This window comes from Phoenix dactylifera, unplaced genomic scaffold (genome assembly GCF_009389715.1).
Source record: "Phoenix dactylifera cultivar Barhee BC4 unplaced genomic scaffold, palm_55x_up_171113_PBpolish2nd_filt_p 000320F, whole genome shotgun sequence".
Classification (NCBI taxonomy): Eukaryota; Viridiplantae; Streptophyta; class Magnoliopsida; order Arecales; family Arecaceae; genus Phoenix; species Phoenix dactylifera.
Genome location: NW_024067789.1, coordinates 428,554 through 445,119, shown reverse-complemented (window position 1 = coordinate 445,119; position 16,566 = coordinate 428,554). Strand labels below are relative to the sequence as shown.

The 16,566-nt window shown below is 48.5% G+C and overlaps 1 protein-coding gene across 1 annotated transcript; it reads right to left on the bottom strand.

Annotated features, from left to right (window-relative positions):
* Positions 1-211: 211 nt before the first annotated feature.
* LOC103718440 (tRNA (guanine(9)-N1)-methyltransferase) lies at positions 212-15,311 on the bottom strand. The gene is made up of 3 exons (XM_008807266.4): positions 14,855-15,311; positions 12,986-13,345; positions 212-933 (listed from the first exon to the last, which is right to left on the bottom strand). Exons 1-3 carry the CDS (start codon positions 15,236-15,238, stop codon positions 568-570), a joined length of 1,110 nt encoding a protein of 369 aa, XP_008805488.2. The 5' UTR covers positions 15,239-15,311; the 3' UTR covers positions 212-567.
* Between the last annotated feature and the right edge of the window lie 1,255 nt (positions 15,312-16,566).

Sequence of the window (16,566 nt, the reverse complement as noted above, 5' to 3'; positions counted from 1 at the left end):
ATGGACAAAGCATTTCTTCTGAAAAAACTTCAGACCCATCTCATGTTATTAATTCTCCCTTAAATATGGTCTCCAAACCTTAATCATTTCCTGTTCGTCTAACAAAGTACACAACTCATATTTAGTTGCATAAAGTGGTGACAATCTTCAACTGGAGTGAGAATTAACAGGCAGAACATGATTTCAGCTTCTCCTTCTACAACAAAGCATATTGATCTCAACTCCAACAATGAAGGATATTTTTGTCTCTGCATGCTGGCATTCAACAGTTTATATATTTTGATAAAACAAAAGCAAATCAAGGTACCACTAATATTGGTCCTGAGTCCAGTTGAAAGGATGGATCAAAGATTCCGACTAGAAAGAAACCAAAAACAAATTAACTCAGTGAGAGAGATTCTTCCCTTTTTTCTAGTTCTCTAACCATACCACTTTGAAACATGATATCCAATCATGCTCGTTAAAACACTCAGCTACATATTTTTTCATCAAAGACCTGCACCTCAATCCAATAGGATTTTAGGCTTATACTAAAAGTAGTCCTTCCTTAGGTCTTGATACATTTGGTTACTCTCTCAAACCACTGGTGGCTTCTTTGGTCTGCATATTGCCTTCAAAATCCACTGCTTCATCTACACTTGCAGCTACAGTTCTTACAGAATCTTCAGCACTTTCATCTTCAATTCCTTCAGGTCCAGCTTCCCTGACGCATTGCTTTTTCTGCAATCTAACATTTTCATCATCTACATCTTCTCCTTTAGCTTCATCTTCAACTCTTTCTATTTCTGCAGCATCAATAGTTTCCTCGTCTTCAATAACTTCTTCAGCTTCACCTCTTTTTCTTGGAGGAATTACCTGAAAGAATGCACTTTTCCAATCTCTTGTTTCCAGGTACTTAAGCAGTATCTCAACCACTTGGTTAACAGTAAGAATCTGTTCAAGCAAACACCAAAAGATTGATTACAATTTTGCCACAATATTTGCGAAGTACAAGGAACTATGAAAGCTCAAAGATCATCTCAATTATGTCAAGCCTTGAACCTAATCTTTGCTACAAGATTATCATTTCATCTAGAACTTGTCTGCATGCCCAGGAGTAAGCCACAAAGCTAAAATTCACCAGATTGAGTAATAAGTAAGGCTTGTTAATATGTTAAGGGACACCAACAGAAAATTTACAGAATTTCTAGAAGCACTATTAGATGTCCTCGAAGAAATAGGAGACTGGAGGCATGATGATATACCTGAATATTACTTGTCCTGGTGATTCTTGTCATAGTACTCAGCTAGTTTCCATGGGCACCTAGAAAACCTCATCTTGTCAATTCATTTTAAAGCTAAAAGGTGCCCCCGGATAAGATATGATCTATCAGCAAGACTGTCATCTACAGATTGAAGGATACTTTAATTATGTGCAGGTAGGATCAATGATTATTTGCCGATAAGAGAGGAACTTGTTATACATTTCTGGATGAAATCTAGTAACCTGGAAAAGAAAGAGAGAAAATAACTTTGAAGTCGAATGCTGAAGCTGAGCATCAGAGCATGGCACAAAAAATTTAATGGTAATGAACAGATAAGACAGCTGTTAGATCTAGATCTAATGACAAAGAGTAGCTCCAGTTATATATTACCTAGGGGACCTAATGCTCTCGCCAATCCCTTGAGAGAGCCAATTGAGTAGCTCAAGTCCAGCTGGAAACAAAATGGGCCTAGCTTGAGCTTTGACCAGATATATGAAGAGAAACTGAGAATGGCCTGGCTTGCACAAATTCAGCCTGTTACGCCCTAACTTGTAATTGTACATATGTAGCTTATTAATTCCTCAGAAAAAGAACATTCACATTAACAGTTCTTAATCCCATTGCAACCTATTTGGAGCCTATAAAGGCTCCCAAGAAAGTGTTACTAAACTGTATTCTAAAAATATTACAAAATAAAAAGGACACTACAACACTGAGCAACTTATTTAACTCTAGCCTAAGTTGACATTGTACCTACCATTTAAAAGATCTTAGCTAAGATCATGAAAAGCACTTAAAATTTTCTTTTTAAGTCCCAAGAACCCAAATATTAATTGCTTGCTAGGTGCTCAACCAAAGGCCTTCTTGATCCATGGCCCATATCCAGGTTCTGTTTTAGCAAGGACTAAGGATTGAACCGACTATTAAATAATCTTTTCAGAAAGGGATTGATTTGGATTTGTATCTTGAGAATTCCTATCGGGCACCACTTGCTTTAGATTTTAATGTTTCAAAGAAAATGTATCCCAAGTAACTGGATGATCCAGCTAGAGCCAAAAAGCACAAAAACCAAATTGTGTGGATGGTAAAACCTCTTAATGGCATTACCATGATAACCACTGTTGGAGGAAAAATGGATTGCCCCAAAACACGTGGATGCATCGCCGGCACGTGATGACAAGCGCAACGGCAGCCACCCTCAAGGCGCCCGACCTCAGCACGCCGACCTTAGAGTTCGCAGCCTCGATCTCAACCAAGCCGGACCCGATCGACCTCAAGTTCGAAGAAGATCCGGTCGAAGGACGAAGCATACCTTTCCACTCCACCGGAAATCAAGCCCCTCTCCTCCTCATCCGAGATCCAATCCCGCGATCTCCACTTGGCTACAGCAGTCCAAGGCCTGCAACACGTGGAGGCCCCTCCTATGCCGCCTCCACAAGTTCAAATCCAATCGGTGCTCCCTCCGGACGAACCGGTTCTCCAAGGCCAAAATCCTCATGACTCCTCGAGAGTCAACAATGGAGAACGGCGCGGCCACCAAGATTCAACCCAGGCATCTTCCCGGAAAGAGCCACTAGGAAGAAACCAGGACAGACGGCCACAGCCCTCGGAGGCCGAGTCAGCCCTAGGTCAACCAGCGCCGGAGCAGACCACCATGGCAGTCCCCCAAGGCGGGGAGCTCAACAGGAAGGTCGAGAAACTCGAGCGACACATTGAGGCGCTCCACAGCCAGAGGGCGAGGCGCAAGAGTGACTTTGAGTTGACCACCAAGTCACCTTTCTCCCGTCAGATCGAGGATGAACCGGTTCCACCAAGGTTCAAAATGCCCCAGGTAGAGCCCTACAACGGGACTACCGACCCCCTTGACCACTTGGAGAGTTACCGGGCCCTCATGCCACTGCAAGGATCCTCGGAGGTCGTGCTCTGCAAGGGCTTTCCTGCAACACTCCGAGGAACGGCTCGACTTTGGTTCTCCGGACTGAAGCCAAGCACCGTGTCCTCCTTTGAACAGCTCGGCAGGCAGTTCGCCACCAATTTTGCTGCCAGCTGACGCCAGCGGCGAACGTCAGACTCCCTCCTCGACATCAAGCAAAAGGAGAGAGAGTTCCTTAAAGACTACATCGACCATTTCACAGCTGCAACCTGGGAGATCTGCGAGCTCAATCAGTCGATCGCTATGTCTGCGCTAAAGATAGGAGCTCGGTCCTACAGGTTTCTCTTCTCCATTGAGAAGAATTTTTCTGCCGACTTCACCGAGATGCTGGTCCGAGCTCGAAAGTATGAGAAGGCCGAGGAGACTGTCGCCTCCAGGCGGGGCGCGGCCAAGCAGGCCCCAAAAAAGCAGAAAAGGCACCACGAGGAGCGCGACCGTCCGAGAAGTCGATCTCCCCATCAAGAGAACCTTCCACGTTTGAGGAGTCCACCTCGACAACGGGCGCAGCCTCGACCGAGATCCCCACCTCGGCCACGAATACCCCCGGGAAGGTACGGAAACTACACCCCACTCAATGCACCCTGGGCAGAAATCCTTATGGAAATAGAAGTCCGAGACTACTTCCGACCTCCACCCCCAATGTGGGAGTCAAGAACCCGGCGTCACTCCAGGAAGTACTGCCGCTTCCACTGAGACCACGGCCACGACACAGAGGAGTGCTTCCAACTCCGAGATGTGATCGAGGCGCTCACTCGCCGTGGGATGCTCAACCGGTTCATGCAAAACCAGCGTGATGAAAGGAGGCCGGTAGAGAATGGCTGCGCCGCCCGAAGATCCAAATGACAACAGACCCATCGCTGGCACCATCAACACCATAGGGAGAGGCCCGGCCGAAGGGAGCTCCGCCGAAGAACTAACCGAAAGAAGAGCCCCTCTGAAGCGTCAACGCACCTCTGAAGCCATCTCATTCTCAGACGAGAACTTAGGAGTTAAGACTCCTCATAATGACGCTGTGGTCATCTCCATGGTCATGAATAAGTTTGATGTAAAGCGTATTTTGGTTGATAATGGAAGCTCGGCAAATATTTTGTATTACGATGCATTCCAAAGAATGGGAATGACAGAAAGCCAGCTCCGGTGAATGAATGCTCCATTGGTCGGGTTCATCGGAGACTCAGTCCCGGTCGAAGGTGCGATCAGCCTGCTTGTCACGATCGAGATCGCCCCTCAGGAGAGCACCGTGAGGACAGACTTTCTTGTGGTCCGCCTGCCTTCGGTCTACAACGCCATCCTTGGGCGACCAGGGCTCAATGCTCTCCAAGCCGTGGTCTCGACGTACCATCTACTCGTGCGGTTCTCTACCGAACAAGAAGTAAGCGAGGTTCGTGGGGACCAGATGACAGCCAAGCAAAGCTACATGGCGACCCTTAAAGCAAAGCAACCGGCCAAAGCACCGAGCCAAACAGAACAATCAATCGAGACGCCAGCCCAAGCTTCGGACCAGGCACTGCCCATTAAAATCCTGGACGTGCGGGACGAGCCTCGAAGGGAACGAGCAGAACCTTGTGAGCTCCTTATCCAAATCCCCCTGAGAAGAGACTGCCCAGAGCTAACCGTGCAGATTGGCTCCGGCCTGAGCTCTCACGTGCGGGACCAATTGATCCAGTTCCTCCAGGCCAACATGGATGTCTTCACCTGGTCGCCCACGGATATACTGGGAATAGATCCTGAGGTCATGATCCACCGACTCCAAGTGAGACCAACCTGCAAGCCTATAAGACAGAAGAAACGGAGTTCCGCACCGGAATGAAAACGAGCAGCTGCCGAGGAGGTGGACAAACTCCTCAAGGCTGGTTTCATCCAAGAGGTCTCCTACCCCGACTGGCTTGCCAACGTAGTCCTCGTGAAGAAAGCTAATGGAAAATGGCGCATGTGCGTGGACTACACCGACCTGAACAAGGCCTGTTTAAAGGATAGTTTTTTCCTTCCCAGGATTAACCAGCTTGTCGACTCCACCTCAGGACACCAGCTGCTGACCTTCATAGACGCCTTCTCAGGATACAATCAAATCTGGATGGCGCCTGAGGACGAGGAGAAGACAGCCTTCACCACCGACAAGGGCCTCTACTGCTACAAAGTGATGCCGTTCGGGCTGAAGAATGCCGGAGCCACATATCAAAGGCTGGTCAACCAGGTCTTTAAAGACCAAATAGGCCGAAACATGGAGGTCTATGTGGATGACATGCTGGTGAAGAGCCAGACGGCAGAACACCACATCACCAATCTTGATGAAGCGTTCTCCACCCTCAGAAAGTACCAAATGAAGCTCAATCCCACCAAGTGCGCCTTCGGGGTTACCTCGGGCAAGTTCTTCGATTTCGTGGTAACCCAGCGCGGAATCGAAGCGAACTCGAGAAGATCCGAGCACTGCAGGAGATGGTGCCGCCGAAAACAATTAAGGAGATACAACGACTCATGGGGCGAGTCGCGGCCCTAGGAAGGTTTGTCTCCAAGTCAGCCGAACGGTGCCTCCCATTCTTCAAGATCCTCAAGCGGCTGAAGGACTTTCTATGGTCGGAGGAATGTCAACAAGCCTTTGAAGAGCTCAGACGCTATCTTACATCCCCTCCATTACTCACAAAGCCTCGGCAAGGCGAGCTCCTTTATCTATACCTGGCCGTCTCCTCGGTGGCGGTAAGCTCGGTCTTGATTCGAAAAGAGGAAAGTCTCAAAGACCAGTATATTATACCAGCCGAGTCCTGAGGAATGTCGAGACCCGATACTCCAAGCTGGAAAAGACGATTTATGCACTGGTTACCTTAGCTCGAAGGCTTCGACCCTACTTCCAAGCCCATACCGTGGTTGTATTGACCGACCAGCCTATAAAGCAAGTCCTGCAACGGTCGGATCGTGCGGAAAGGATCGCAAAGTGGGCGGTCGAGCTCGAAAAATTCGACCTTGAATATCACCCGAGGCCGGCAGCCAATACCCAAGTGCTCGCCGACTTTATTGTAGAATGCACTCTGTCGGATGATCCCGAGCCCGAGCTCACACCAACAGAGGAGACCCCGAGGCAACCATGGGTTCTACATATAGACAGCTCCTCGACCTCGAGAGGTAGCAGAGCGGGCCTCATCCTCACTCGCTCAGACGGGATAGTTGCAGAGCAGGCCCTACGCTTTGAATTTTCCGCCTCGAACAATGAGGCGGAGTATGAGGCGCTCATCGCCGGGCTGAGGCTGGCAAAGGAGCTGAAGGTCGAAAGCCTAAAGACTTTCAGTAACTCCCAACTGGTCGTGAGCCAGATCTTGGAAGATTTCGAAGTAAGAGAGCCGTCAATGCAGAGGTACACTTCAAAAAGACGCTGTGGACTTCGTCCAAAGGTGCGATCGGTGTCAGCGAAACGCCAACATTCAGCGCCAACCCTCAGTCCCACTGACCTCAATCGGCGCCCCCTGGCCATTTGCCCAATGGGGGATCGACATCTTGGGACCATTTTTTCAGGCCACCGGACAGAGAAAGTTCCTCATTATCTCCATCGACTACTTCACCAGGTGGGTTGAAGCTGAACCGGTAGCCTGAATCTCCGAGCCAAAGATGCGGGACTTCATCTGGAAATCAATAATCTGCAGATTCGGACTCCTTTTGCGTCCTCATAACCGACAACGGCCGCCAGTTCGACAACGCCTGCTTCAGGAAGTTCTGCTCCGAGCTAGGCATCGACCATCGTTTCACCTCGGTCGCTCATCCACAGACGAACGAAGAAACCAAGATGACGAATCGCACCATCCTTCAGGGACTCAAAGCCAGACTCAACCGATCCAAAGGGCAATGGGTCGAAGATCTCTACAATGTTCTCTGGGCCTACAGGACTACATTCTGACTCCCCACCAGCGAAACCCCCTTCAACCTGGCTTACGGAACGGAAGCCATCATCCCCTTGAAAATCGGACTTCCATCGCTAAGGGTGGAAAACTATGATGCAGCCTCCAACTCATCTCGGCTCAGAAGCAACTTGGACCTCGCCGAGGAGACAAGGAAGGCCGTCCGAGTCCGCATGGCGAAATATCAACGGAAAGCGGTGCAGTACTACAACTCCAGGGTAAAGGTCAAGCTCTTCAAGGTGGGGGATCTTGTCCTGAGAAAATCTGAAGCTTCTCAACCTACCGAGCAAGGAAAGCTTGCCCCAAACTGGGAGGGGTCATATCAAGTTGCTCGAGTCCAACGGCCCGGAGCGTACAAATTGGAGTTCCTCGAGGGGACCCCCATTCTCCGAAGCTGAAACTCCGAAAATCTCTGGATGTATTATCAGTAGAGCCCCCAGGGGTCCCCGACATTTGATAACACAGCTGATACTTCTCCTTATGTTAATCTACTTAAGACTCTCTCTCTTAATTATTCAATACTTCTCCTGATGTTAATCTACTTGTGAACTTCAGGATGCCCGACCAAGTTCGGATGCCCCAACTGAGTTCGGGATGCTCCGTCGCGACAATTCCAAGTTCGGTCTCCATCTCCGGCAGGACCTCGACCAAGCTCGGGATGCCCCGGCCAAATTCGGGATGCCCCACTGAGTCGACCGCGAGCCAAGCTCCCTCGACCTCGGGATGGTCCCCCGACCAAGGTCGAGATGCCCCGCTGAGTCGACCGCGAGCCAAGTCTCCCTCGACCTCGAGATGCCTCGCTGAGGCGACCGCGAGCCCGAGCTCCCTCGGCCTCGGGATGATCCCCGACCAAGGTCGGGATGCCCCGCTGAGTCGACCGCGAGCCAAGTCTCCCTCGACCTCGGGAAGCACCGCTGAACACCGCAGAGTCGACCGCGAGCCAAGTCTCCCTCAACCTCGGAAAGCACCGCTGAACACCGCAGAGTCGACCGCAAGCCCAAGCTCCTTCGACCTCGCGCACGATCCTCCGACCAAGCTCGGATGCCCGGCCCAGTTCGGACACCTCAACCTAGTTCGAGACGGCCTGCTACGACGACTTTAAGCTCTACCCAATGATGTCCCGACCAAGCTCGGGGATACCCAGTCACATTGGCCGTGAACTCAACTTCAGGTCCCGCCTAACGGCGCCTCGACCAAGTTCGAGGTAAAGAAGCATGCAAGCTCCGACAGCAGCTCAGCCTCGGTCTACACTGTCATCAAGCCCGAGCTCAAAAACTTAGCGGGATTCTTCCGAAGTCGGAGCTCAAAGACTTAGCAGGATTCTTCCGAAGTCTAAGCCCAAAGCCTTAGCAAGACTCTACCGGAAGCTGAGCCTAAAGATTCGGCGGATTTTTCAGGAAGCCGAGCCCAGAGACTTAGTAAAATTCGCCAAACAAAGAGTTCAACTCAAGCGGTCGAGATAAAAGTTCGTTGATTGCGCAAATGAAAGCAGAAACGAACACACAATAGAGTTTGAAAAAGCAAGTGTTTCATTGATTGAAAGCCCTAAGGCCAAGTACAAAATTTGATAAGGTGGCCGACCCACCTAGCCGTACAATGGCAGCAGTGGCCGACCTCATTTACAAAAAGAAGAAAAGGAAAAAACTAAGTCCTAAGGCATCTCTGGAGCAGCAGTGGCCTTGGCATCGGCCTCGGGGTCGTCCACGACGATCACGTTGGGATTCTCGGTGGGAGTTGCATCAGGGTCCTCCGCCAATCCATCTCCACGAGCATCCGCAACGACCTCGAACGGGGCTTCGCCAGTGGCCTCGGGAGCAGCTTCAGACGCTTCTCCAGGAGTGCCTTCAACAACTTCTCCGAGGAGAGCCTCCTGAGTAGTCTGCTCGACCGCCTCGGTCTCGGCCTCGACGGTCTCCTGTTCGGTCTCAAGGCTTGCAGGCGTGCTGCCGATCGCGTCGTCTTCCTCCGGACTCCCGGGCTCGCCTTCATCCTCGGCGATCCCCATATCAGGCCGAAGACCGCTGAGGTCGAACTGGGGGAAGATCCATTGCATCTGCCTCTGGAAGTCCTCGAAGCCGCGGATGAGCCCATCCACCACTTCCTCCTCCATCAGGTCGCAGAACTCTTCCGACTCCCGGAAGGTTTGCACCACGTTGTAGGCTTGCTCCAAAGCCCTTCTTTCTCGAGCCTCAAGTTGCTCGATCTTCAGCCGAAAGACCCCCGCCTCGTACTGGTGGCCGATGATCACGGAGCGGGCGTCAACCAGACGCGCCTCGGAGGCGTGAAGCTCCGACCTGGCCAGAGCATGCGAGGCCTTCTCTTCCTCGAGCTGCTCAACCGCCGATCGCAGCTCGGCCTCGACAGCCTCCATTCTCGCGGTGGCCTCCCTCCGCATGGCCTCGACTTCGCCGAGCTTCCTCTCGCCCTCCTCCTGCCCCCTCTGGCTCCTCCGAGCCTTGTCCTGACATTCGGCCGCCACGACGACCAACATGTCGATCTCGTGAAGATGCTGTAAAGAAGGAAAAGGGGGGTGAGCAAAGGTCAAGAGTTCAAAAGGATATGAAAATTAAAGCAAGAAGTTAACTTACTCGGATGGCAGAGCAGTAGGTTTGATCGATAAGGCTGCCAAGGTCGGCAGCCTCGAACTCGGCCCGGTTGACCGAAAGCAGCGCGCAACGGAACACCTAGCACGCAATTTGGCTATCATGGAGGGCCGAGTCGTCCTCGTAGACCGATCACTCCGGGCAGAAGGGCCTCCTCTCCGGGCGGCCCTCGGCCCTCGAAGAGCTCGAAAGGTTGAGTCTCGTCGAGCTCGGCAGAGATGAGCTCGAGACCCCGAGACCGCTGCCCGGCTCGGGACCCGAGCGCCGCAAGCGAACAACCTGGTGGCTCAGTCGCTGAGAGACGAAGGCCGGGCAAGCTGGGGCCGCAGGATCCCTCGCGCCCTTGGAAGAGCTCGAGCTCGCGCGCTCGGCGGGGGGAGCCTCCTTCCGAATGAACTTAGAAGTTCCGACCTCAGGGCCCCTCACCTCGGCAAGAGCAGTAATCGAGGCCGACCTAGCCTTCTTCCTGGGCTCGGAAGAGCATATCCGCCGAAACAAATATGATTGCCTCGACAAGATATTCCCTTCATTGACCCAGTACCGAATACTGGTAATAATATCAGCAAAAGAACGTTCTCCCATGCTTCCAGACATAGGCTGACCCCTGCCGGCCTCGGCTACCCTCTTCTTGTATCGGGCAAGGAGAACTGCATTGCTGGACACCATCCTTGCAACATATGAAAAGAAGAAAAAGCTCAAGTGTCAGATCGGCACCAAAAAATGATGAAATGATGATAAAAAAGAAACAAGTAAAACAAAGGATGACGAGACAGAGGAGGAGCAATACAATCGCTCTTACCCTAGGGGTGCGCCAAGCTCAGGCCGACGTTCACCAAAGCCTCCTCGCTCAGGAGGTCATTCAGAAGAATATTCTTCTCGAGGCCACGAAGAGCATTGAGAATCCTCTGCTCGTCCGCCGAAAGCTTGGGAGGCTTGTTAATGGCCTTGAGCCGGGGCTGCCTCCACCTCGGGTCAAATCCCTACGTGCGCTCGGAGAAGAGGAAGAAAAATTTCTCCTTCCACCCACGAATGGAGGAAGGAGCACCTCGGAAGAACGGCCTACCGCCCTGAAAGGCAAAATTTTTCTTCTGGGCCGGCTTGCGATTCCCCCTGCACAGGTTTATGAACGAGCTCCTGACGGTATATCAGCTCGTCCCAGCGCAGCTCGCTCCAAACTCATGGAGGACTATCATTCCCCGTCCGCCTAGTTGGACTTCAACATGAAGCACCGACGAAAGACGTTCACCGAGGTCGGAATCTCATGCGCAAGGCAAAGGAGGAAGGAAAAAAGAAACAGAAAGACAAAAATCCTCCGAGCAAACGAGGAAGAGAGACCTACTGTGGGTTTCACCGAAAGTGCCGACAACCGAAAGTGAAGGATCGAGACGATCGCCGGAAAACGCCTCGGAGCGCCGCCGAAAAAAACTAAACAAAGATCGGAGGACAAGGGAGAAGAAAGTAGAAGAAGAAGAAAGCAACAGCTGCAGCGGCCAAACAAGAGCTTTCAGGGCCAACCCAAGGTTTATATAGACCCCCCAACGGCTCGGATCGACGGAGCCAAATCGCGCCTCCCGTCCAGATTGCGCCACGTGTCGGCCTCAGAAACCGAAGCGGCAAATCAACCTGGATCGACGCTTTAAAAGCAGAATTGAAACGGCATCCCATCAGATCCCGGAGCCTTATCATGAACTCGCGGCTAAAAACTGCCTTGAAAAGCAAAAGGGCGTTGCCTCGTGCCCTCATTAAAGACGCCCCAAAGCGCGCGGAACGGCGGAGCAATTTAAAGCTACCTGATCCCACCAGCGTGATAAAGACAATTACTTCCTTCGCCCGAGCTCGTAAGCGGCTCGAACTCGGAAGTCGGGGGTAGTGTTGGAAAAAAATTGATTGCCCCAAAATACATGGATGCATCGCCGGCACGTGATGACGGGCGCAACGGCAGCAACCCTCAAGGCACCCGACCTCATAAGCGCCCGACCTCAGGGCGCCCGACCTCAAGGCGCCCGACCTCAGCAAACCCGACCTCAGAGTTCGCGGCCTCGATCTCGGCTAAGCCGGACCCGATCGACCTCAAGTTCGAAGAAGACCCGGTCAAAGGACGAAGCAGACCTCTCCACTCCACGGAAATCAAGCCCCTCTCCTCCTCATCCGGGACCCAATCCCGCAATCTCCGCCTGAGCGACTGTCAGCAATTAAATGCGCACGATCTCCATGGACCTCCAGCTAGCCCAAAATCTTAGGCCATCCACGGCAACTCGTTGACTCACTCAATTCCATCCAGTCACCCACAGTAACTAATTAATTCACACGATCATGCCCAATAACGACGGTAACCCATTAATTCGCCCAGTCACATCGCAGGTAACCCTAGCACCCCTCCTATAAAAACGAAAACTTCTTCTTCTGAAGAGGGGACGGGGGAGGGGGGGCTTCTAGCTTTGACTTCTACATACGAACTCTCTCCTTCTCCACGAAAGTTCCCTCTGACTTAAGCATCGGAGGGTCGGCACCGGAAACCCCGGCCACCGGCTTCTTGCAGGTCCTCCGGAGGATGCAACCCGCTGACGCACCACCTACCGGAGCTCCTCCTTCTCAGCCAGTAGTCGCCCCTAGGTCCAGTTTCCATCAACAACCACCAGTAACATTTTAAATGCAACACATATTAGATATGACAGTATTTTGGGAAGAACCATAGGTAGCCTGGTTTCAATATTTCAAGAATCTAATTCTTAGCATATTCACTTGTAAGAGATTGCTTAAGAGATTCAGAATTCAACCCATATTTTATTGTCAAAGCATAGTGTTTCTCTTTTGGAAAAACAATCTGATGCATATGTGGGGGAAATTCTTAAATCTTCAAGGAGAAAATAGGTAGTTTGATTTCAATTCTTAACAGAATAATCTAATTCTGAGCCCACTTAATTGTAAGAATTAGAAGATTGCTTAAGAGATCTGGAAATTCAACCCATGTTTGATAACAGAACAACAGAATTAACCTTAAGGGCAAAACAATTTGATGCATATGGAGGGAAATTTTTAACACTGTTACCACATAAGAGAATCCATATCAAAGCACTGGATCCCCCCCCCCCCAACCTTCCATGAAAATAAAGCAAAGCAAATAATGTAGACATCTACATGCACTGTATCAACAGTTTTATCAGATGAAAGCAGTATAACAGCTCAAAAGCTGTAATTTGTCATTTTATACAAATGAAATCATGTAATAACTACGTCCGATAATTATTCATATAATTGCCAAAGATGAATTCTGCGTTCCAAATCTTTACATGAGATATAGATACAGAGGACCAGACCTACCTGCGAGCTTGACATCTTTAGATAATTTGCAATTGGCAGTTTTGCAGACTGAATTCCTTGGTCATTTGCTTTCTTCATTGTTATCCCTTTCCATCGATTCCGATCAACTAACCCACCAATAATATAAATTTTCTTTGGATCAAGTTCATCAAGTATAGTTTCTGCATCTGCAGTGAGATAGACAAGGTTCTCTTTATTATCATGCAAAGCTTCAATATAAGGTCTACTCTCCATTTCAATGATCCACTTATCAAATCCTGGGAGCCTTTGTAACTGTGTTTCCATTTCTCCACTGCATCCTGTCAACCAGAGATGAGCTGGTGATGCACATCTTCCATTCACTGCATAACAATACATAATCTGTAACTTCCATTAGTTGACGGATTACATATTTGAGACAAAAGACTGCCTTTTGGACAGTCAGAATGACTGACAATTTCTTAAAGAAAGAAATTATTTATGAAAGAAGAAATGTGGATGCCAAATTTATAACAAAGCAGAATCCCCACTGGTAACATTATCTTAACGAAAATCAACTATACATAATAATATACAACTCAATATCTTTTAAGGCAGCTGAATAATGATTCACAACTTGTATAGATAGTATACAACACATTATTAACGTCAATACAATAAACTCAATAAACATAGCAATCAAAGCCTGATTGTTGGGAAATGGATAGAAACTAGCTGTATATAATAAAAGGTCAAGGTGAATGGGGGTTTGTATAGAGGTGTGGATTTACTCTTACGAATATCACATGCTAGTTTATATGCATACTACAGCACATAATAATACATTGAGTTAAAAGTCTACAGCTCCACTAGAAACTTACATGGAGTGCTGACGCATTGTATTAATTAGCTAAGCCCTGTCTTTTTTTAAAAAAAGCAATTGAATTGATCTTATAAATAAGTCCTGATTTGCCTAGCCAATTCAATGTCCAATTCAATCCACTATATTTGTGAATTAAGAATAAATATGCTTTCAAGTTTCAAGCAAATTGTATCATTCATAGGATGAACTTTGAATATGATAAGTAAAAAGATGTAACAACTCTGGCACATTTAGTATGTTAAATAATTTATACTAGTTACGAGAACCAAAAAATTCCAATACCGCATTTTTATTATTGTACAAATGTTAGCATGTTGATCCTACCTCAGCATTAGTCCATTTAAGCGACTCTTTATTGCATATATAGAAGTTTCTTGTTTTTCATACTTCAACTTAATCGGCGATTCTTCATTTATGTTGCTGATGCTCCATGCTGCACATGGTCCATCTCAAATAATTCTTCCTCAGCCTATCCCCTATTTTCAAAACTTAACATTCCCAGTTTTACCAAAAACATCTACCCCAATATTTTTGCTCTAATCGTCTTCTCTCTTATTCATATGTTCTCTCCATTGTGTAAATTACCGATCCCAGCAAAAAATAATTCTCTCATGCATTTGCTTCATTCCAGCGTTGCATTAATTGTGATTAAAAATTCTACTCAATACTTCTACGTTCATATTAATTCCATATGTCATAAAAAGACCAACGCAGCATAAACGATATACTTCAGGTACACCATCCCCCATGTCCCTCAATTTAACAATAATCCTTAGCTCCATCCAAGAGTGTAATTCTTTTTTTCCATCATTGTTAAACGTGTGACAGACTAGATTCCATTCCATGACCAGCAAAACTCCTCAAGACATCACGATTTGCCACTTGGACTACTAAGCGGGGACCCAACCGAACCCAGATGACCGTTCATCAATTAGACAAAAAGAAAGGGGCATTTCGGTCTTCAGAATGATTAAATCAGTTTGAAACAAAACCCTAATTCGAAGAAAGAAAATGGATTAGAAGCGCACCTGCTGTACGAGGCTGTGGATTTCGTTGGGGGTCATGAGATGAGCGAACTCGAGATCCACCACCACCCTCTGCCCCACCTCGGCCGCCCTCCTGAGCCGCCCGATCTTTATCTCCCGCTCCTCCGACCGTTTCTCCATCCGCTCCCTCCTCGTCTCCCGCCTCGACTCGATCAGCCTCGCTCGCTCCTCCTCCGACGCCGCGGCGGCGAGCTTCTCGTCCCATTCCCTGCGGCGCCGCTCCGCCGCCTGCTGCTTCCGCTCCTTTTCCGCCGCCTTCCGCTCGGCCTTTCTGGACTCTAATCGCTGCTGCTTCAGGAGTTTCTTGCGTGCGTTCTTGGAGAGGGCGGGAGCGGCCGCCTGGCCGTTTCCGTTGGGTTGGTCCATGGGCGTGGGTCGAGAGAGGGGCTTCGAGTTCCGACTCTCTACCGAGAGGAGTTGTCGAAGGTTTCTGACATTTGCGTGATCCTGGCAAAAGCGTAGTGGAGTGCTTTCTATCGGACTGTGCATGAGATCCATAACCCGCTAACCCGACCCGATATCTTTATATTTGGGTCCAAGAGCTTAAAAACCCAGAAACTTGTACTTAATTAGGTTTCTCTTAGAATAAAAATCTAAAGGAAAAACTATAGAGACACAGCTCAAGATAGAACTAAAGTTGATCATAGGCCAAGCTTGACATAAAAAATATCAAATTTTACATAGGCCTGATCCAAAATCCAATTAAAAATGAATAGAATTTAGGCCCGAGTTTAGACCTATAATCAGCTCTACATAAACATATCTCGGAGATGCTTTCTCAACTTTAAAATGTTTCAAACAGATCTTTGAAATTTCTAAATTGTTTCGGATTGATCCTCTGGCTATCCAACTAGCGGACGACGTTAGCCTGCCATTACATATGACCAAAATATCCTTGCTATCTTTGGAGTGCATATGAATGAAAAGGATTGGAGTGCTTTGACATCTACACAATATATGATCCTTAACTAATGGCACTGAGATTTGTGCAAGCGGATGATGAAGGAGTTTGGAGTGCTTTGAAATCTATGCAATAAGTGATCCTTAATTATGGCCCATACAATAAAGGTACTTTGAGTTTCTATGTAGGTGGATGAATGAAGAGATTTGGTGTGCTTTAATATTTGCTTGGTGGATGATTCTTAACTCTAGGTAATATACTAAGAATACTTTTGAGTTTTGTGTAAGTGGATAATGAAGAGGTCGAGCTATCCGATATTTGTGCGATTAGTGATCCGCCGAGCTAACCGTTCCTTCGTTGCGATCGGCCATTACCGGTGGATGCGGCATATCTAGGACTTTTTGACAAAAGAAAAGCAGGATATCTAACCCTTTTCGATGCCATCTCTTCCGAAAGAGGTTATTATGGGCATCTTCGATGAGAAGTCGAAAGCGCTAAGATCGGAAATGCTGTTGAAAGATGAATCCTCCTCGTGTGCGTGGCTAGCTGAACTATTGATCCTTCCTCTAGAGCAGCAGATTCCTTCGCTATAAACCATATATTAAGGGATGCTTTGAGATCTGCGCAGGCAGATGAATGAAGGTGTTCGAAGTGCTTTGCGATTTGTATAATGAGTGATCCTTAATTATGGGACATATACTAAGGATGTTTTTTGATTTATACACACGGATGAATAAAGAGGTTTAGTATACTCTGAGATTTGCATGGTCGGTGATCCTTAACTATGGGTTAT